Source organism: Thalassophryne amazonica, chromosome 23 (genome assembly GCF_902500255.1).
Source record: "Thalassophryne amazonica chromosome 23, fThaAma1.1, whole genome shotgun sequence".
In the NCBI taxonomy this organism is placed as follows: domain Eukaryota; kingdom Metazoa; phylum Chordata; class Actinopteri; order Batrachoidiformes; family Batrachoididae; genus Thalassophryne; species Thalassophryne amazonica.
In genome coordinates, this window is record NC_047125.1 from 5,774,839 (window position 1) to 5,797,003 (window position 22,165).

Below are 22,165 nucleotides of genomic sequence, written 5' to 3' on the forward strand. Positions count from 1 at the left end.
ACAAAGAGCTGGAGATGTTGTCGCTAAAATCTGTGTACCTCTGACCAGGTGGTTGTCCTCGACGTGCTGACGAGTGACGTGGTCTCTGACTCCACCGATGGGAATGAGCAGTTGTCCGTCATGAGATACTCACCAGGTCAGAGATCATCACCACCACTGCTGTCTGACTGCTTGCTTCTTTTCACTCATGCACTTTGACGCTTTTTGTACAGATCCGTTAACTTGAGCCAGTTCCAACACACTCCAGCACTGATTTGTATATATGATTTATATGATGTTTTCTTTAATTTTTATTTGTAAATATGTATTTTATGAACTGATATTGTAATGTTTGACTTTGTATTTTATTGTCTGGACCCCAGGAAGACTAGCTAACTCTCTGGGATCCATAGGCATGTTCTCATTTTTACCATATCTTTAATAATTTCCATTTTAAGGCTCCTTGCCTTTCATCGTGATTGCTGAGCTTAGATCCTGGCCACTTATCTTTGATCCTAATTACTGATCTTTGAACCTTGCCATGGTTTTGTTAGGTTAGATTATGTTTTGTTGTCCTTTTTCTCTCTGTCTGTCTTGCTTTGATGCTGATTACAGGATCATTGTGATCAAAGGGCAGATTCTGACCTTTGATCTTGATTACTGAACTAATTAGCAATTATTTTTACATGATCAAAGGAATCAGGATCATAGATCAAAGGCAGGACTAGGAATAATTATCAAGGATCAAAGGAGTAAGGATCAAGTGTACTGTAAAGGATGCATTCAGGGTGAAAGATCAAAGATTAATCTCTTTATCCAGATTTGTCAAATTTTAAAAAAGCATTTTTATGACCCAAGACCCACACTGTCACAAAATTCCAATAATCTGTTCGTGTGTTTTTGAGATATTCTGCTGACGAACTAACTGTCAAATAGCAATGAAAATGTAACCTCCTAGTGTGATGTAAAACAAAAAGAAAAAATCCCAAACCCTTGATTATTATACATATAAGGTCACACTTATATGGAAAAATATAACTGTTTGTAAAATTGTAACTGTTTATAACTACAGTTTTCCTAAATTGTAATATTATAACTATTTAAATAATTTTTACAAATGTTTTACCTCTTAAATAAGCAACTTGTTCATCGCACCATTATTTCATTACCCCAAAGATTTGAGTTTATGATTGTTATTAACGTGACTTTTTCCCCTCATAAAGCTGTAACCTTTACTCTGGTAATTCCCTTTTATACATACATACATAAGTAGAAACAGCATAACAAAATTTTTAACTTTTCTGTTTTTCGTTTGTATTTACTTTGTATAAACCTAAAAGGAAGCATTTCAGACAAATATGTGGAAGATATATATATATATATATATATATATATATGTATATATATATATGTATATATATATGTGTGTGTGTGTGTGTGTGAGAGAGACTGCTGAATGCCAATAAAGGTTTTCATTAAAAAAGAAGTACAATTGACAGCAAATACCTACATATTTAGTTAAAGACAAACAGATTGACAGATACTGGTCTAATATAATTCAGACAGCGGAGATGTTAGCGGGTTTAAATGCCTTTAGAACTACTTTAACACCCTTGTTGTGTTGTCAGATGGCAGTTTTTTGGCCGTTGGATCACATGACAACTTCATCTACATCTACAGTGTGACAGAGAACGGCCGGCGCTACACCCGCTTTGGGAAATGTAATGTGAGTTAGAGATGTCATCTTATATATTTTATTTGGTGCAAGACTATGTGTGTGTGGTTTTATTAATATCTGCTTTTTAACATTTTGCTCTTGAATGACTATCAGCAGCTGTCTTTGTGTCATGCACTGGACAGTACCCCATAACAAATTAGTGTTTTTTAATGAGTTGCATACAAAAAACCCTGCCTGTTATTCTTGAAATCTCTGATTTGTGTTTTGGCAGTGTTCCTTTTCTGTGTTGGGACTTGAACTTAAAATACACTTTGTCACAGTGACACTATCTCTGCTTATCTGCCCAATCAGGGTCATTCCAGCTTCATAACTCATCTGGATTGGTCTAAAGATGGGAAGTACATTATGTCTAATTCAGGCGACTATGAGATTCTTTACTGTAAGTGAACGGGTGTCTTCTTTTAGCTGAAAGTATAATTCAACAGTTGTATATGTTTACATGCTAATGTATGGATTTGATGGTCAGAGTGTGAATGTGGTTGACAGGGGACATTGCTACAGGGTGCAAACTGTTGAGGAATCGTTTCGAGAGCAAAGACAGAGAATGGGCCTCGTATACCTGTGTGCTCGGTTTTCATGTCATGGGTGAGAAACACCAGGGTCTCCTATTCAGATAAACACAGTCACAGACAGAAGTCTGTCCATGCAAAACAAGAGGACTTGGTTGAACAACATAAAAGATTCACTGAATGTTGTTCTGGTCTTCCAGGTGTGTGGTTGGAAGGTTCTGATGGCACAGACATCAATGCATTATGTCGGTCTCACAGTGAGAGGGTGGTAGCAGTGGCTGATGACTTCTGTAAAGTCCACCTGTTCCAGTACCCGTGTCCTAAACCAAAGGTAACCACTCATTGAAGTCCTCTTCTTCTAGTACCTCTGTCTTAAACCAAAGGGAATGCCCCAGTGAAGTCCTTTCAGTATCCCTGTCCTCAATCAAAGGTAACACCCCAGTGAACTCCCCTTCTTTTAGTACCTCTGTTCTAAACCAAAGTTAACAACCCAGTGAAGTCCTGTTCTTCCTGTACCCCTTTCTGCAATCAAAGGTAACAACCCAGTGAAGTCCTTTTCTTAAAAAAACCCTTGTCCTAAACCAAAGATAACCACTCATTTAAGTTCTCTTCTTTTAATACCTCTGTCTTAAACCAAAGGGAATGTCCCTGTGAAGTCCTCTTCTTTCAATACCCCTGTCCTCAGTCAAAGGTAACATCCCAGTAAAGTACTTTTCTTCCAGTATCTGTGACCTAAACCAAAGCTAACAATCCAGTGAAGTCATCTTCTTCCAGTACCCCTTTCTGCAACCAGAAGTATCAACCCAGTGAAGTCCTAAACCAAAGGTCACTGCACACTGATATCTTCTTCTTCCAGTACTCCTAGCCACAACCAAAGGGAATGACCTAGTAATGTCCTTTTCTTTCAGTATCCCTGTCCTCAATCAAAGGTAACACCCCAGTGAGCACCCCTTCTTTTATTACCTCTGTCTTTTATTACCTCCTAAACTTAACAACCCAGTGAAGTCCTCTTCTGCCAGTACCCCTATCCTCAGTCAAAGGTAATGCAACAGTAAAGTACTCTTCTTCCAGTCCCTGTGACCTAAACCAAAGATAACAACCCTGTAAAGTCCTCTTCTTCCAATACCCCTGTTGTAAACCAAAGTTGACAACCCAATAAAGTTCTCTTCTTCCAGTAGTCCTTGAATGTTTTTCAGTGTAGGCTGTAACTTGACATATTCATCTTTCACTTGGGAAAAAAAACAAATGTAGTTTGTGGAAGATTGATGTAGAACTTAAACGCTGTTGTGGACTAAACAGGTGCACAAAGTAATTATGCAGGGCAGGCACAAAACACTCAGGTCGACTGTTTTCTGCCACTACTGAACAGGTGAAGAGTTCATTAGCAGTGTCTGGTACCATGGAGAGGGTCCCAGTGAAGATGTATGTGCACATTTACCTCATTAAATGTAAAGAAACTTTTTATACCCCCGATATGAAATATGGGGGGATATAACGATCAGTATGTCCATCTGTCCGTCTGACCGTATGTCCGTTTATGCTTGTTAGTGCCATATCGCAAGAATCAATTGACCAATTTGCCAATTTGGCCAGTTTTTTTTTATCCTCAACTCTGTTCTTTAGCAAAATATGTTGGTGTGTTTTATTGTAACATTAACTGCGGTACATGTTTGGTACCACTTAAAGTGTTCAAGCAACACTTACAATCCAGCCTCGGTATACCATGACTTACACAAAAAAAATGTATAGTGGCCATCCCAGGTTGGTAGCTATAGCCAGGCAGAGGTCAATGATTTATACAATTTAATCAATATACGAGGTCTATCAGAAAAGTATCCTACCTTTTTATTTTTTTTTAAAACTATATGGATTTGAATGACGTGCGATTACACCAATCATGCTTGAACCCTCGTGCGCATGCGTGAGTTTTTTCACGCGTGTCAGTGACGTCATTTCCCTGTGGGCAGGCCTTGAGTGAGATGTGGTCCAGCCCTCTCAGCTGAATTCCTTTGTTTCACACACTGCTCGAGACGGCGCGTGTTGCTTTATCAAAATTTTTTCTGGACCTTTGAGGAATATCCGAGTGGACACTATTCGAGAAATTAAGCTGGTTTTCGGTGAAAAGTTTAACGGCTGATGAGAGATTATGGGGTGTTTCTGTCGGTGTAAGGACTTCCCACGGAGCGGGACGTCGCGCAGCACTTCCAGGCGCCGTCGTCGGCCTGTTTCGACCTGATAACATCCTAATTTAAGGCTCTGTTCACCCAGGACGTCGTGAGAGAACAGAGAAGATTCAGAACAGGCCGGCATGAGGACTTTATGCGGACATTCCACTGTTTAAGGACATTTTGTAATGAAAGACGTGCGCGCAAATTTAATGGCTTTAATGGCTTTCAACAAGTGAGTAACTGAGAAATTGTTTAACAGCTTGGGCATGTTCCAACTTGCCCGTTAATGTTTCCAACGGAGGTGTTTTTCCTGTCGCGACCCCCCGCGGTCGGGTCCAGCCCGACATGCGACTCTGCCCGCATGTTCTTTCATTACAAAATGTCCGTTAACAATGGAATGTCCGAATAAACTCCTCATGCCGACTTCTTCTGAAAGTTCTCTGTTCTCTGACAACTTCCTGGGTCAACAGAGCTTGAAATGTGGAAGTTTTCAACCTGAAACGGCGAAACGCTGCCGCCTCGAAGCACAGATCGCCGTCAGGCACCGTGGGCCGTCCTTACGGCGACACCAAAATCTCTCATCAGCCGTTAAAATTTTTACCGAAAACCAGCTGAATTTATCGAATGGTGTCCACTCAGTTGTGCCTTACAGTTTTGAAAAAATTTTGATCAAACAAAGCAGCAGTCTCTGAGCCAGTCCTAAACAATGAAAAAATCGACGAGAGGGTGGGCCACTCCTCACTCAGAGACTGCCCACAGGCGAATGACATAACCGACAGGCGTGAAAAAAACTCTCGCATGCCCACGAGGGTTCAAGCATGTCTGATGTAATCACGTGATTCAAATCCATATGGTTTTGAAAAAAATAATAAGGTCGGATACTTTTCTAATAGACCTCGTATTTTATATCTTAGCCTATATATTTTGATGTATTTTTACTATCCTTAGAAGTTTTATTCACCATATTTGGACCAAATTAATGACTTTCTTACTGAAGTGACCTCCTTTACTGTCTGGTCTCATTCCCTGTCCAGGCCCCAAGCCACAGGTACGAGGGCCACGGCAGCCATGTCACCAATGTCTGCTTCACCCACAGCGACTCCCACCTGCTCTCAATGGGCGGGAAAGACACCTGTATCCTTCAGTGGAAGGTGACCGGAGGTGGGGTGGGCATCAACAGGGGAAAGACTGACGTCTGCATCTTCCAACTCGGCCAGCTCCCCAGAACCCGGCACCACCTAGGAACCAACACAGACCTGTTCTTAAATGTGAAAGGGGAAGAACCGTTTAACTCAAGGCGTGCGGCTGATTTGTGGCTCAGCCGGACCTCTACCATGTTCTTTTTGTACCGTGCAGAGCTGTGTGTGTCCAGATTGTCGCAATTACTTTACCACACCTCCTTAACCACACGATATCCTCGTGAAAGTGAACAGGGCGACCGTCTGTGTAACACAGACTGCTAGTCGTCCCGGTGAGTGCCGTCGGAAGTGCTCTTACAGAACGTGACTTTGATGCTCGTGAACATTCCCATGCTTTAGTCTCTGATTAAAGGTCCCTACTGTTTACCAAAGATCTGCACTGCGGCTGATGCCATTGTGACGACAAAGATTTGTCCTTTGTATGACAGCCTCAAGTCAGAAAAGTTGGAACGGTATGGAAAATATAATAAAAACAAAAACCTTTGATGATTCTTACATTTACTTTGAATTCTGTTTCAATGCAGAGACTATGGACCCAAAATATTTCATGTTTTGTGTGGTCTACTACACTTAATTTATCAGTACCCTTACCAAAAGTATACTTCTAGTTTACTTTTTATATACTTATCAGTACTATTTTTTGGTAAGGGTATACATCCATTCTTGCACGCACAGCCTGCAGCATACCAAGCAATTAAGTGTTTTAGGTGTTACTTTGTCCCATTTTTCCTGCAAATGTATATTAAAAAATGCAACAGTACAAGGTCATTGTTGTTGCATTTTGCATTGTTTCAAATTTCTCCACATATTCTGTATTGGGGACAGGTTAGGACTGCAGGCATGTCGGTCCAGTGCCCATTCTTCTGCAACCATGCCTATTTAATGTGTGTAGAATGTGGTTTTACATTGTGGTGTTGAAAAATGCCTGGCCATCACAAGAAAAGGCAGCAAATATTGCTATAAAATCTCAATTTACATTTATGCATTAATGCTGCCACCACAGAAGTATAAATTACCTTTGCTAAAGGCACTGACGCTATCCCATGCCACGAAAGAGGGTCCATTTATTCCATAAAAGATGTGGATTATTGATTAGTCTATCCACAATGCACATTTCCATTAGTCCAACCCACATGCCTCTGAGCCCGAAGAAGTCAGCACTGCTTTTTTTTTTTTACACAGTAAAATTTTAAGAGGCTTGTGTGAGTGTAAATCTGTATTATAGTGCTTGACAAAGGTTTTCCAAAGTAAGCCCTTGCCCATGTGGTTATATCAGCTATTGATGAATGATTGTGCTTGATGCAGTGCCATCTGAGGGATTGGCGATCGCTGGTGTTCACCTTTGGCTTGCTCCCTTGTTTTTTTTATGAAGTGAAATTGCTCAGATTCCTTGAATTGATTAATGGTACAAGGGATGATTGAAAAGTTTTGAGCCTGACCCAGAGAAAGTAGGGGCATGGTTCACCATCTTTTGCATTCTGAGAAACCAACATTTCTCTTGAGAATGTGTGAAATTTTGACTCATTGAGTTGCAGATACAGTATTTCAGTGAAGTGAGTGGGAGTGTGTCAGATGGGCAAAATGGACAAAGCTGATGGACGTGCTGTGACTCAGTATCAAAAAAGGGAATGCCTCCAAAGGAGGTCCATGAGGACATGGTAATGACATTAGGGGAAATGCCCAGTCTTGTGCATCATTTAAATGATGGTCAGTCGAACTCAGGAAGGGCAGAACAACCTTTGAGATCAAACAAGATCAGGAAGACCCAGAACTGCTGCCTTGACCGATATGATCCAGAAGATCCATGATATCATTCTCACTGACTGAAGCATGAGCGAGCATCATATAGCCAATAAAGACTTCATTCGGTCCTGACAGAATGACACGATGAGAAAATAAAGCAGAAGCTGTGTGGAATGCTCCAATGAGATGTTCTGTTAGTCCACGTGTCAATTATCTCAATGGCTGCCATTCATGAATGTAGCTTCGAACTTGTTCCATACCAATCTTATTCTCCTGATTTGACTCCTTTGGACTCCCACCTGTTTCCAAACATGAAATGGTATCTTACTGGAACTCCATATAATACTGAATATGATGTCATATCTGCAGTGGATGAATTCTTTGAGTTCTAGGACAAGACCTTCTATGAGAACCGTATTAAGGCAATGCAGCAATGCTGGTGTGTATGTGGACATACATGTGGTTTCTTCTTGATGATTCTTGAAACTTTTCAATTATCCCAAATATTTTGCATTGTAGAGAGATTTATGCAAATTCTTTCCAATCATTTTCTGAGGAACACTTCTTTTTAAATATTTTCATAATTTTCTTTTGTCGTCATTACTCGTCCTAAATTGACTCCATCCCAACTTTTTTGGAATGTGTTTTAGGTTTCAAATGCAGGAATGGATACACTGTATTAGCAAATGAAGATGATCATGCAAAACATGAACTATCTTGGGTTCATAGTGTCTGAAATAAAACGGATGTCAAATCAAAGAATCACTGCAGGTTTTTCAATTTAAATTTTTAATTTGCATTTTATTATTTCCTTACCATCTGAACTTTTTCTGAATTGCGGTTGTAAGTGAAACTTCTCAGCTAACATTGAAGCTGTTTTTATGCTTACTGTGACAAAGATTAACATTTCTAACTAATGAATTCCTCTCATAATCAGTGCACTTGAAAATGATTAAGGCTGATGTGTATATTTAAGAGAACTTTGGGAATACTGTGATATATTTGTCAAACTACCAATAAATGACTCAAACTGACAACTGTACTGGTTTTAAGATATCACTAGAGGGCGATACTGCTCCAAAACCTACTCTTCAGCTGCAGGTCCATGTCCCGGGTAGAAAGTGTGGGTTGGACAGACTTAATTTTGTCAATTTATTTGTAAGATTAGAGTTTTATGACCTCCAGCACTCACAGTATCGGTTCTCAGCTGGGATGAGGATCAGCACCTCTAAATCTGAGGTCATGGTTCTCATCTGAAAACCGACAGACTGACTACTCCGGGTAGGCAACGATGTCTTGCCCTAAGTGAAGGAGTTCAAGAAAACAGACCTGGGCCTAAAGGCGAAGCTTTTGATTTACTGGCCAATCTTTGTTCCTAATCTAACCTGTGGTCATGAGGGTTGGGTCATGACCGAAAGAACTAGATTGCGGCCGAAATGGGCTTCCTCAAGAGGGTGGCTAATGTCTCTTTAGACATAGGGTGAGAAGCTTGGCCATCCGTGGGGAGCTTGGAGTAGAGCTGCTCTTCGTTGAAAGGAGCTAGCTGAGGTGGTTCTGGCATCTGGTAAGGATGCCTCCTGGGCGCCTCCATTGAGAGGTGTTCCAGGCACACCCAGCTGGGATGAGACCCCGGGTAAGACCCAGGACTAGGTGGCAAGATTATATCTCCACACTGGCCACAGTGCTAACCAATAGCCACCGTGCCACCCGCAATCTGACACCAAAAATAATACAGCCATCAGGAAGTCTGGTGTAATGGCCCAAGAGATATACTGTACCTCTTGTGGACCAGAGGGTTATGTACTGTGGTCTAAACTAAGAAATCAGGAGTTGTGCTTAACAGAATCGAAGCTCAGTTATCAGCAATAAGAATTGAAGTGTGAAAGTTCAAAGGTTAGCAATTGGTACCAATTTCAGTTACTTGTATTAAAAGTCAAAGTCAACTTTATTGCCAATTTCTTCACATGCACCAGACATACAAAGGAATCGAAAAGACATTTCTCACTATCCCATGGTGAAGAGGTAAAGTGCACAGGCAGAACAGATAAAGACCGAGGTTAGGACATGATTAAAGATGGATCAAGAACAAATGTCAGCAATGAGATCTGTTTTTAGAAATCTGATTAAAGATGGATAAGGCAGATCAAAGGTTCGTGATCAGGATAACATTGACAGTAAGAAACAATGCTGAGCAGTCATTGTCGACATTTTGATGAAGAAAGATGATTCTTCAGGACCCCGTGATTATCTCGTAGTAGGTGTACTTTGGTCCAGATACTAATCTGGATCTGATGCAGGGGAAGGTATTTTGGATAGGAGTTGGGGTACCAACATGTAGGCCAGGGTTCTATTCCAGACATGCACCCTGTGTGCTGTTATACAATGCTGCTGGAACTTCAATTTCCCTGAGGGAGTCTTCCCAAGGGATCAATAAAGTTCTGTCTAATCCAATCTAATCTAATCTTCATAACTTCAGGCTACTGGACAAGAGCCTTCATCTGTGTCATCCCAGTCCATCCATCTGTAAGTGGGACAGGTCTTTTACAAGGGGAGCTGCGACCACTACCTTTGCTATTTTGGTGGCCATCTTGGATAACTGGCTTGAGGCCAGTTTTTATTTTTGGGAACATCCTGATTGTGTTTTGGGGTCATCTAAGGAACCTTAAAAGTTGGTTTGGTTTAGTCCGGGGGGGGGGGGGGGTGCAAAGTGGGTGGTCGTAGCTCCTCTAGTATTTGCTGGGTTTTATGACATCAAATAAAATAGATTTTTTTTCTTATGTATTTATTTGGATATGGACTAAATGAAAAAAAAAAAATATATATATATATAAAGTAAAATATGCCTTGATAATGAAACTGATGGGGGGAAAAGATCAGTGGGTGATTGTAATTTTGGTCCCTATGAAAGTATGGGACTACGTTCAAAAAATGAGATGTAATAATCTTAAAATAAAGCTGACAGTCTGTACGATGGGGTCATATTCATTAATAAAATAATTATTAATTACTGCAGTCTGAGTTAAATGCAAAGGATCGCCTTTTTACTTCTCCGTGCGTCTGCTGTCCTCTCTAACCCCGGCTCGATTCCGGAGATTGTCGAGTACTTCCGAAGATGACGACGACAAGCCGAAGCCTGTTCGGTGTTCCTGTGTGTGAAGCCGTAGAGGTGAAGAAGAGGAGGATGAAGCTGGGAACGGAGGATGGGAGGAAGAGTGGACTGAAAAGACTGGCCGAGTGAGTGAGGAAGAGGAGAGGAAGCGTCAACAAAGACTTGGATTATTATTTTTGTGTTGGTGGAGGGGAAGTTATCCTCTGGAACATTTATTAAGGGGGAAACTTTGAACTTTTTTTTTTTTTTTTTTTTTTTTTTTTTACCCGCCACGGCGCGGCTCCTCGGTGTGCGCGCGGAGCACCGGCTTTGTTTGACGGCGGGGCAGACTGCCATAAATGAAGGAATAAAACAGATTCCCAGTCGACCTTTTCCTACCCGCGCGGGAAAATCCCTGGGGGGCTGCGTTTGATAAAGGTTAGGAGAGAGAATGGCGGCCAACATGTACCGAGTGGGAGGTAAGGTTTATATTTTTAAATTACCCCCCCCCCCCCCCCCCGAACACACACACAGAGAGACATACACGCGCGCGCGCGCCCATACAACGTGATTGTTCGTTTCGGTAGCAACGATGCTAGTTGTTAGCGGCTATGCTAACTGTTAGCTCCTTCCACGCACAACTCAAGCACAACTACTTAGCGCCAATCAGCAGGAACCACTGACAGATTCACAGCTGATAAAATACACTAAAATTGTATTGTAGTAGCTAAAAATTACAAACTTTGAAGCGTTTTCCTCTGGTTACTTTTGTTCACTGTGACGTCTCCGTCGGGCGGCTGTGTCGAGCGCCGTGGCAATATGTTGTAAAGTTAGCGTTTGATAATAATATTACAAGTTTCGTCATTCTTATTATGAAATATTCCAAAAGTTATCTGCTGTGACGCTACTGATCGCTAGTTGTAGCTAGTCGGCCACAACGTTAGCATTGTTAGCTAAAGGTGCTAACTTGTCGTAACATACACCGATCGTGTTTGTAGTATTGTTTTTCCAGTAACGCGTAATATTTAATCCGTAGACTGTGTCATTATTACATATTACTTCTTAGATCACGAAACAAAACACCAGGTGATGTTTTCATGGGGAAGCTAACGCTAGCTTGGCAACATCTAACTGGGACTGTAAAAGTAGCCACCTCAGCATTACTTTCTCCTGACACTGATATGTAGCTATTTGCATACTTGCGTGGGTTTTATGCACTTTTATTCTTTAGCACATTAACAAGATAACCCCAGCGGACAGGACGATCGATATTCCCTTCTGGGTACTTTTTCTCCAGATCTCTCTGATCTGGGATCTGTCTCCTGCACGTTTTAGTTCTGGTGATCGTCTGTCAGATTAATAGGGGTAATGTCAGCCAGTTGAGGTCACCAAGTAGTTTTATATTTCACGCTGACTTTGCCAGCTCTTTGATCGCCTGACTGAATGCCCTATATTCTTTTCAGCGTTTGTTTGTTTGTTTTTTTTCTTCCTTCCTTGAAGAAACTTGGAAGTGGCTCCTAGACACTGAGGTAATGCATGACGTGTGTGTTTCGAGGTTCTACGCCACAAAATTGTCAACCACTAAGAGAATACTGCCTAATCTAAATTGACGCTGTGCATATTTCCACTGGAACCTAAATAAATATGACTTATGAGGACTTTTTGAAGTCATCCTTTCTTCAGGGTAATAGTTTGTAACTGCCCTTCTTGGGATGTGGAATTTGCAAGAGCGAATACCCCTGTCACATCTTGACTATTTAGCCGATTTCTAGATGGCCCGCTCCACTGCTGACCCGCGCTGACCGACCCGCTACACTTTCTAGGACGACCCGCTCTACTTCTCAGTTGAAAGAATCACTTATTTAATTATATAAATATAGAAGGAATAACACTTACTAACCTACATGACTAAGTGAACATGACATTGTGTGCTGCAGATGACGTTTTATATAATTCGTTAACAATGTTTAAGAAAACGGCAGATTTTGCTAATGCACTAATTTCTTCTCGGCGCTCAGATTATTTTTCTTTGTTAGCAGCTGTTTCAAAAACCTTCTCGGCTGTTGTACGTTTTGCGATAACTTCGTCCTTTCTCTTGTTTGCTATCGTTTTTGTCACTCGACACCATTTAAGAAACATTTCAGATGTTTACAGAGTGAATTTTAACTTACTTCTAGTCGTTTTCAACCTTTCCAGCTAACTAGTGGCAGCCAGCGCGGGTTGGCAGTGGAGCAGGTCGACCAGATACCATTTAGCCAACGTTTGCTGACCACATTAAAAACTGCTGGCAGATGTCTAATATGTTATGGGTAAGTTTTGTGTAAGTTGAGAGCAGGTTGAAGTGTGCTGTTAAACATCGTAATAAGCCGAACACCTCGACAAATTTTGGGCATACACAATATTTTCGGCGTATGTCTCATATACCCAGCACATGCGGGACATAGGTTTTAGGTAAGTTAAGCGATTGACACACGTTTCTTGTAATTTGCTTATAAACTGAAACACATCCATTAATGCTGTCCACTAATTGGCTGGAAGCTGCAGTCCTCGTGCGAACAGACTCTTTCAAATAATAAAAATCATTCACACACAAAGAAATGTAAAGTCTTAATCTTACCTGTTCGTTTCAGTCACATTCACCATCACAGCCTGACAAACACGTATCCACATAAAGCCTCCTGATTTGGGAAAATGACTTTGGAAAATACTTTAATTCCTTGTTGTGGCTGAAGAAACCAGTCCTTGTGTGTTTTCTGGTCCGGGTGCTTGTCTCAGCCGGTGTCACCGACCGAACAGTCCCCCTAATCTGCCCCCCCGATGACGCGGTTCACAGATTAGCACCTCGTTTCTGCTCCAAACTGCACACCAGTCATCTGTCTCAGCGAAGGATCATTTCCACATAAATTCAGCATTATTTCATCAAAGAAGGCGGCACAAGCGATTAGAGCACCACGGCTAAATGAGCTGCTAGCTGATGCATTCACTGTGCATCGGACATTTCTTAGAGTCACAGAATTTCACCTAGTTTAAACTGCTTAAAACTGCCTAGTTTCTGCTTAAAACTGACTTTAGAATGATTTAAGAGGTTTTACCTTTATCATCTGATGGTTAATAAGTCAGAGATTTCCAACATCCGCTAATCCAAATCCGGATCACCTACAAAATTCAGTGGTCTAATTGCAGTAGTCCAATCTAGAAGAGATCAATGCATGGATCAGGGTCTCAGCATCAGACATAGACAGGATGGGACGAATCTTCTCTATATTTTGCAGGTGGAAGAAAGCAGTCCGGGTAATATTTCTAATGTGGAGGCCAAAGGATCAAAAATTACCCCAAGGTTCCTCACTTTGCAGGGCTTGACAATAAGGCAATTTATGCACTGGCCCACAGGGCCAGTAGAATCTGAAAGTTACTGGCCCGGATGAAAATATCACTGGCCCATACTTTCACGCCTGTGCCGAACCGGGGGGGTAACTGATAAGAATTTTTTTAATCAACACTCAGACATTAGAATTGGGTTTCCTTAATGTAAAAACACTTGAAAACAAACACAAAATTCTTATACTACATGATAAAAACCTTAAAGTGAGTAAACTTTGAAAAAAATGTCGGTAGGTAACTGATAGGAATTTTTTCAACACTCAGACATTAATACAAAAATAAATTTATTTCTTGATCATTTACAAAATTAATATGTTAAATTTCATAAACCAAGTTCCCTTGCTAATGTTGTCACCGTGGGGTTTCCACAAGGGCATACTGATTAGACTTTTAAACTGGCGTATGAAATCATACCACATTGTCTACCAGGACATGGTATATTTATACTTACTTGTTAGCATATTCTGGCATGGCCCTACAAGTTCCACAGAAGACAACCTCACTCTCCTCATCACGCTTCAGCCATGGCCGTCTTTTCTTCCAGGAAGTTTGCCAAGTTTTCCTCACCCTTTTCTTCTCATATTCAGCATCAGCAGCCTTCCTCTTCTGTGCTTGTTTTGAGGGTGATAGCTGTTCTTTCCTTTGCTTTCCTGGTTTCTGCCCAGGGGCAGGAGGTTTCAAGAAATTCATAATATTCACTGCGCTCGATCTTGCTTAAGCGAAAATGACGCGTCGATGTTGAAGCGAAATTTGCGCCACATCAGATGTGCCTGCAGACGAAGTTTGTCTGCACTTCGGCAATGTTCCCAACATTGCGAAGTGGTGCAACATGTCCTGTCTCTGGTAGCAGCCTGTGAGCAGGACGTATGTCTCTTTTGTCCTTTATTTCACAACTATGACAAGAGTTTTTGGAGGAGCAGCAGCCCCACAGCAGCGGGAGCGGAGTTTCTTTTTCTTTTTTTTTCTTTTTTTTTTTTTAATTGTTTACATGTGCGCGCGTGAACGGGACAGTTGGTCCTCAAGTTGGGTCCTGCAGAGGCAGAAGGACCGCTGAAACCAAACCAATCTTGGAGTCATTTTTGATCAGGATATGTCATTCAAAGCGCATATTAAACAAATATGTAGGACTGCTTTTTTGCATTTACGCAATATCTCTAAAATCAGAAAGGTCTTGTCTCAGAGTGATGCTGAAAAACTAATTCATGCATTTATTTCCTCTAGGCTGGACTATTGTAATTCATTATTATCAGGTTGTCCTAAAAGTTCCCTAAAAAGCCTTCGGTTAATTCAAAATGCTGCAGCTAGAGTACTGACGGGGACTAGAAGGAGAGAGCATATCTCACCCATATTGGCCTCTCTTCATTGGCTTCCTGTTAATTCTAGAATAGAATTTAAAATTCTTCTTCTTACTTATAAGGTTTTGAATAATCAGGTCCCATCTTATCTTAGGGACCTCGTAGTACCATATCACCCCAATAGAGCGCTTCGCTCTCAGACTGCAGGGTTACTTGTAGTTCCTAGGGTTTGTAAGAGTAGAATGGGAGGCAGAGCCTTCAGCTTTCAGGCTCCTCTCCTGTGGAACCAGCTCCCAATTCAGATCAGGGAGACAGACGCCTTCTCTACTTTTAAGATTAGGCTTAAAACTTTCCTTTTTGCTAAAGCTTATAGTTAGGGCTGGATCAGGTGACCCTGAACCATCCCTTAGTTATGCTGCTATAGACGTAGACTGCTGGGGGGTTCCCATGATGCACTGTTTCTTTCTCTTTTTGCTCTGTATGCACCACTCTGCATTTAATCATTAGTGATCGATCTCTGCTCCCCTCCACAGCATGTCTTTTTCCTGGTTCTCTCCCTCAGCCCCAACCAGTCCCAGCAGAAGACTGCCCCTCCCTGAGCCTGGTTCTGCTGGAGGTTTCTTCCTGTTAAAAGGGAGTTTTTCCTTCCCACTGTTACCAAGTGCTTGCTCACAGGGGGTCGTTTTGACCGTTGGGGTTTTTTCCGTAATTATTGTATGGCCTTGCCTTACAATATAAAGCGCCTTGGGGCAACTGTTTGTTGTGATTTGGCGCTATATTAAAAAAAAATTGATTGATTGATTGAAAGCAGCCATCATCCAGACGCAGCTCCTGCAGCAAATAATGATACTGCCTGAATTGGGAACGTCTCATGACGTTTGTCAGCTTTCCACAACAACTCGCTCCGTGTGATCAAGGTCCGTCATGTTAACTTGACTGACAACTGGAGCCGGCGAGCTGAATGGAAGCTCCTCCTATTTGATGAGGCACCGGGGCGAATTTTCGCAGCAAAAGCAGAGCGACACACCGGGTGAAGGAGGCGCGTCCATTGCCACGCGACCCCCGCGAATTTGTAGCATCTGATCGCGCCCGGTGTGAACGCGGCATTAGACTAATAAATCTGCCCAAAGCGATTTTAATTCTTACTGGCCCATATGGACCAGTGAAATATGAACTTCACTGGCCCGTGGTGGCCCGGAACATGTAAAAAAGGCCGCCGGGCCATCAGACCAGTGCTATTGTCGAGCCCAGCTTTGTCAGTGTGATGTATGACACACGAGCCGAGGCTGAGCGTTAACTGGTCAAATTGATGCCGATGTCTCACTGGACCAAGAACCATCATTTCAGTCTTATCAATGTTTAAAAGTAGGAAGTTTCTAGACATCCAACTTCTCACTGCTGCAAGGCAATCTTCTAAGCATTTTATGTGAATGAGATTACCAGCAGTTATCGGCATGTATAACTGAGTATCATCTGCATAGTAGTGAAAGGTAATCCCAAAACACCGCAATATGTGCCCAAGGGGTGCTATATAAAGGGAGAAAAGCAGGGGGCCTAAGACAGACCCCTGTGGAACCCCAAATTTCATGTCACTAAGGTTAGAGGTAGTGTTACTGTACAAAACACAGTGAGAATGACTGGTCAAGTGTGACATCAGCCATGCAAGGGCACTCCCCGTAATCTCAAAATGATTTTCCAGCCAATCAAGTAAAATATGATGATCCACTGTATCAAATCCAGCACTGAGATCTAACAGCAGCAGAACCGTAGTGGTGTCCAAATCCATTGTAAGCAGATCATTCACCACTTTAGTGAGAGCTGTCTCTGTGGGATGATATTTTCTAAAAGTAGACTGCAGTGGCTCAAAGAGAATATTCTCAGTAAGATAGTCTACGAGCTGCCGTGACACCACTTTTTCCAGAATTTTAGAGAAAAATGATAGATGTGATATCGGCCGATAGTTTGTCAATACACTAGGGTCAAGATTAGGTTTTTTAAGTAATGGTTTAATCACTGCAGATTTGATTCACTGCCATTGATTTTATTATGTCCTTGGTGGGCGTAATAATGTTAAAATTACTCTATTTTGCCTTCATTTGCAGCGGGATACTGTACATGCACTGGATGACTTGCTCGTCAGTATTTAAGTGTTCCGCCTTCCAAAGGGTCCTGCCTGTGGTAGAAACGCAAACCAAGCCACACTTAACAGTTCAGTACCGACCTGAACCACTAAGTGAAAAGGAGGCTGTTGCTGTACGTTGGTTAAATCACCATGGTGTGACCGCTGCATTAATTTATTAGATGTATGCCAGTGTTTTTAATACGGTTGGCATTGTTCAGATGATATATGGAGAAAGCATTGTAATGATAGGTACCACAGTCATACTAGCGTGCAAACACCAAGTGAAATTCAGAATATATATACAGAATTCGATATTAATATATTTGTTTCCTTTTTGATTCCCCGGTCAACCAGAAAAACTGTTCTGACATTGTCCAGATCGGTTAAGTACAATGTCATTTTGTTATTTGCTCGGTTATGCAGATGATGTTGTGGAACTTCTTGTATTTACATCTCGTGTAACTGTGTTTGACTTTTACTTTGGAGACCAAACATTCAACACAGTCAGAACTATTCCATTTGTTAATTATTGTTGATTATCCCATGTCTGCTGCCTGCCAGTGCGGGGATCAGATTCATGCAAGTGTCAAGGTGCCTTTAGTTTTCTTTGGCATATTAAAAATTAATAAATGGTCCAACATGTGGTCTGTATTATGACATTGTTGATGGTTTTGTGCAATCCATAATCTGGTGCACTCTCTCGCAAGAGACTGGTGATGCCTATGACACCTGGGTACCTCCCATCCCCAGTCTGGAGTTGAATAATCAAGAGAATAGTGGGTGCACATGTACCTGAGATCTGCCAGTGATGACTGAAGGGATTCTGACAATAAATATGCACAGAAAATTTGGCTTTTAACCAAATACTTTTTGCATGCACTCATGCAGTTGCAAACAGTGATCCTAAAACTGAGTGACCCTGGTCTTTTGCTCACCCACTAGCATCTAACCTTTTAATGATGCCTGCTAAGAGCCCCTAAAACAAATTAGATCCACTACATGACAGAAGCAAACACATTAATCACACCCCTGCAAGAACTTGAACCATTAATCAGGGCTGTGAAAACTCAGCGGATCCAAGGAATTCCGCGGATTTCGTCACGTGGGGGGGGGGGTGTTAGTGTTCTACTCTTTAAACGTGATTGTCACTGAGTTTTTAAAATGCCTATTGAAAAGCGTTATTTTTTATGACATTGTGCAAGTTTTATAAGTCTGCGGACACTGATCTGTATAACATATAGAAATCTGTGTCCCTCTCTCAAAGCGTGGTTGTTGCGACAGTTGGCGTAAAGCGGGACTGGTTGGTTGCTACGGCGATGCTGTGTGCCTGCGCCAAGCTAAACATAGCATGTGGACGTTGCATAGCCAGAGCCATGAAGTTTTTAAAAGAAGAATTTGGTGGCATGTCTGTGTCACGGAGTGTCATCGGAGAGTGGGAAACTTGGCGAGAAAGACGGTTTGAAAAAGTTTAATAAGGACAAGAATCCGTGGAATTGGTGCTGGGTTGAATTCGAGGTCCGTCATCATGAACACAAAAGAAACGGGCAAAGCGAATTCTGCCCTCAAACAGTAAGAAAATTTTTTTCTCTCTCTAGAAAATAAACATTGCGCTGTTCAAACAGGATTTCACACAAGATTAGGTGAGTTTTTTTTTTTATTTTTTATTAATGTAGACTTTCTTTCATTGGGAAAAAAGACATTGTGGCTTTGAATGGATTTACAGGAATTTACACAAGGATATAAGTGACTTTTTTTTTTAATATGAGGTATGTTATTGATATTTTACCATGATTTTCAAAATATTCTACAAGCTTTAGCTGTGGTTTTTGAAATGCTTTAACAGTCTTTTCAGTCTTCATGAATTTCATGTAATTTAACTGTTCTGAGGTAATGCATAAATTGGTTTACAATTAAATGGAAAATCATTCCAGGTCCTACTTCCTCATCGTATCCTGTTATTTCAACATTATCATTGACAGTTCAAAAGAAAGTTTGAATATAGGATCATTTAAATATGCACTTCTTTTGAGATTTTTTTTTCTTCCAGGAGATGCTGAAAATGTATCATTAGATACATTAATTTGGTTTCTGGGGCACTGTGCCTAACAGACCCCCTGCAAATTTTCCTTGGATTTCACAGTTTTCATTTCACAGCCCTGCTTAATGAACAAAAACTGCTTTTGTTGCTGGATTCTTTATGCTTCTCAACATTTTGTAGGCTTTCATCTGTCTCTGCGTATTATGTGAGGACTAGGGATGGGACCAATCCGATCTCGGATCAGTATCGGGTTCCATTACCGACGTAAATTACGTATCGGAAAATACTGATCCAACCTGCAACATTTTCCAGTACTGGAGTAGAGCCACTGTGAATCCTCTCAACTGCTGTTGTTTTCTCTCTGCTTGTTTTACTGCCGAGCGGGAGGAGGGGAGAGGGGTTTGTGAAGCCGGGCTGTTTGAGAGAACTCTCTCCCTGCTGCGGTTAACGGCAAATTTCTGCCCAGCTCTCTGATTCAAATTGTCTGTTCATTGAGCACAGATTTTCTGAAAAATTAACTGAATTGTTGCTTAGAAGTTAGCCGCTTCACTGTCCCAAGGCTGTCAAACGTTAAGCCTGCTCAGTGTGCAGCCGAGGAGGAGATGAACAGAGGTTCTGTCCGCTGAAAAGGAAAAAAGTCTCCATTAAAATCCTGCGCGTGAGCGTCTGATGATACACTAATTTTACAGTTGAAAGGCTTCGTGTTTCAAAAGTTCAAAGTTTGCGCAGCACAAACACAGCAAGAGAAAAAGAAAAAGAGAGCTACGGATGGAGAGAGAATGACTGACAAAGAGAGGGAGAGACAGACAGAGACAGAGGACTTAATTTTTACTGTCACACTTGCTTTGACAGTGTAAACATATGTCTCCCATATCAATAAAGCTCCACTGAAATTGAAAATTGAGGAGAAAGACAGAGTGCTCTCTTTTCTCTATAAGTCTATAAAAATAAGGCTATAAAAGTCTCTAAAGAAAAAGTACTTAATTCTTTCACCAAAACATCGAATCTAGGCTTTCATCTTAGATGCACCTTCTGGCAAATTGTAGCTCAACTTTCAGGTCTCCTTTTTAAGAAAATCCTCATATAAAGTCAACAATAATGATAATACACTCAACATAAATATAAATGCAACACTTTTAGTTTTGCTCCCATTTTGTATGAGATGAACTCAAAGATCTAAAACTTTTTCCACATACACTATCACCATTTCCCTCAAATATTGTTCACAAACCAGTCTAAATCTGTGATAGTGAGCACTTCTCCTTTGCTGAGATAATCCATCCCACCTCACAGGTGTGCCATACCAAGATGCTGATTAGACACCATGATTAGTGCACAGGTGTGCCTTAGACTGCCCACAATAAAAGGCCACTCTGAAAGGTGCAGTTTTATCACACAGCACAATGCCACAGATGTCGCAAGATTTGAGGGAGCGTGCAATTGGCATGCTGACAGCAGGAATGTCAACCAGAGCTGTTGCTCGTGTATTGAATGTTCATTTCTCTACCATAAGCCGTCTCCAAAGGCGTTTCAGAGAATTTGGCAGTACATCCAACCAGCCTCACTACCGCAGACCACGTGTAACCACACCAGCCCAGGACCTCCACATCCAGCATGTTCACCTCCAAGATCGTCTGAGACCAGCCACTCGGACAGCTGCTGAAACAATCGGTTTGCATAACCAAAGAATTTCTGCACAAACTGTCAGAAACCGTCTCAGGGAAGCTCATCTGCATGCTCGTTGTCCTCAATGGGGTCTCGACCTGACTCCAGTTCGTCGTCGTAACCGACTTGAGTGGGCAAATGCTCACATTCGCTGGCGTTTGGCACGTTGGAGAGGTGTTCTCTTCACGGATGAATCCCGGTTCACACTGTTCAGGGCAGATGGCAGACAGCGTCTGTGGCGTCGTGTGGGGTGAGCGGTTTTCTGATGTCAATGTTGTGGATTGAGTGGCCCATGGTGGCGGTGGGGTTATGGTATGGGCAGGCGTCTGTTATGGGCGAAGAACACAGGTGCATTTTATTGATGGCATTTGAATGCACAGAGATACCGTGACGAGATCCTGAGGCCCATTTTGTGCCATACATCCAAGAACATCACCTCATGTTGCAGCAGGATAATGCACGGCCCCATGTTGCAAGGATCTGTACACAAATCTTGGAAGCTGAAATTGTCCCAGTTCTTGCATGGCCGGCATACTCACCGGACATGTCGCCCATTGAGCATGTTTGGGATGCTCTGGATCGGCGGTATACGACAGCGTGTACCAGTTCCTGCCAATATCCAGCAACTTCGCACAGCCATTGAAGAGGAGTGGACCAACATTCCACAGGCCACAAGTGACAACCTGATCAACTCTATGCGAAGGAGATGTGTTGCACTGCATGAGGCAAATGGTGGTCACACCAGATACTGACTGGTATCCCCCCCCCCCCATAAAACAAAACTGCACCTTTTCAGAGTGGCCTTTATTGTGGGCAGTCTAAGGCACACCTGTGCACTAATCATGATGTCTGATCAGCATCTTGATATGGCACACCTGTGAGGTGGGATGGATTATCTCAGCAAAGGAGAAGTGCTCACTATCACAGATTTAGACTGGTTTGTGAACAATATTTGAGGGAAATGGTGATATTGTGTATGTGGAAAAGTTTTAGATCTTTGAGTTCATCTCATACAAAATGGGAGCAAAACCAAAAGTGTTGCATTTATATTTTTGTTGAGTGTAATATTAACGTAAACAGAGCTCTGGTATCTGATTGGGAAAGTATCAGTATCGGCAGATATTCAAATTCAGGTATCGGGATCGGATCGCTCCCATCCCTAGTATGCGCACACGCCGTCCTGCAGAATTGTTTGAGGTCCTCACTGCTGCAGCCGCACCGAACACCGGCACAGGGAGAA

At 41.9% G+C, this 22,165-nt stretch overlaps 3 protein-coding genes across 3 annotated transcripts in view; all 3 read left to right on the forward strand.

Annotated features, from left to right (window-relative positions):
* Positions 1–5,782, forward strand: part of eml3 (EMAP like 3) — an 85,200-nt gene extending 79,418 nt beyond the window's left edge. The window contains 7 exon segments of the mRNA XM_034164408.1: positions 9–136; positions 1,608–1,705; positions 2,009–2,096; positions 2,204–2,302; positions 2,427–2,557; positions 5,429–5,575; positions 5,577–5,782. Of these exon segments, the coding sequence (XP_034020299.1) occupies positions 9–136; positions 1,608–1,705; positions 2,009–2,096; positions 2,204–2,302; positions 2,427–2,557; positions 5,429–5,575; positions 5,577–5,636 (751 nt within the window). The 3' untranslated portion in view covers positions 5,637–5,782.
* Positions 1–22,165, forward strand: part of LOC117504818 — a 3,434,143-nt gene that overhangs the window by 3,299,458 nt on the left and 112,520 nt on the right. The window lies entirely within an intron of this gene.
* The window catches only part of mta2 (metastasis associated 1 family, member 2), a 74,748-nt gene continuing 61,355 nt past the window's right edge, over positions 8,773–22,165 (forward strand). The window contains 4 exon segments of the mRNA XM_034164586.1: positions 8,773–8,816; positions 10,584–10,803; positions 10,805–10,864; positions 10,867–10,903. Of these exon segments, the coding sequence (XP_034020477.1) occupies positions 8,773–8,816; positions 10,584–10,803; positions 10,805–10,864; positions 10,867–10,903 (361 nt within the window).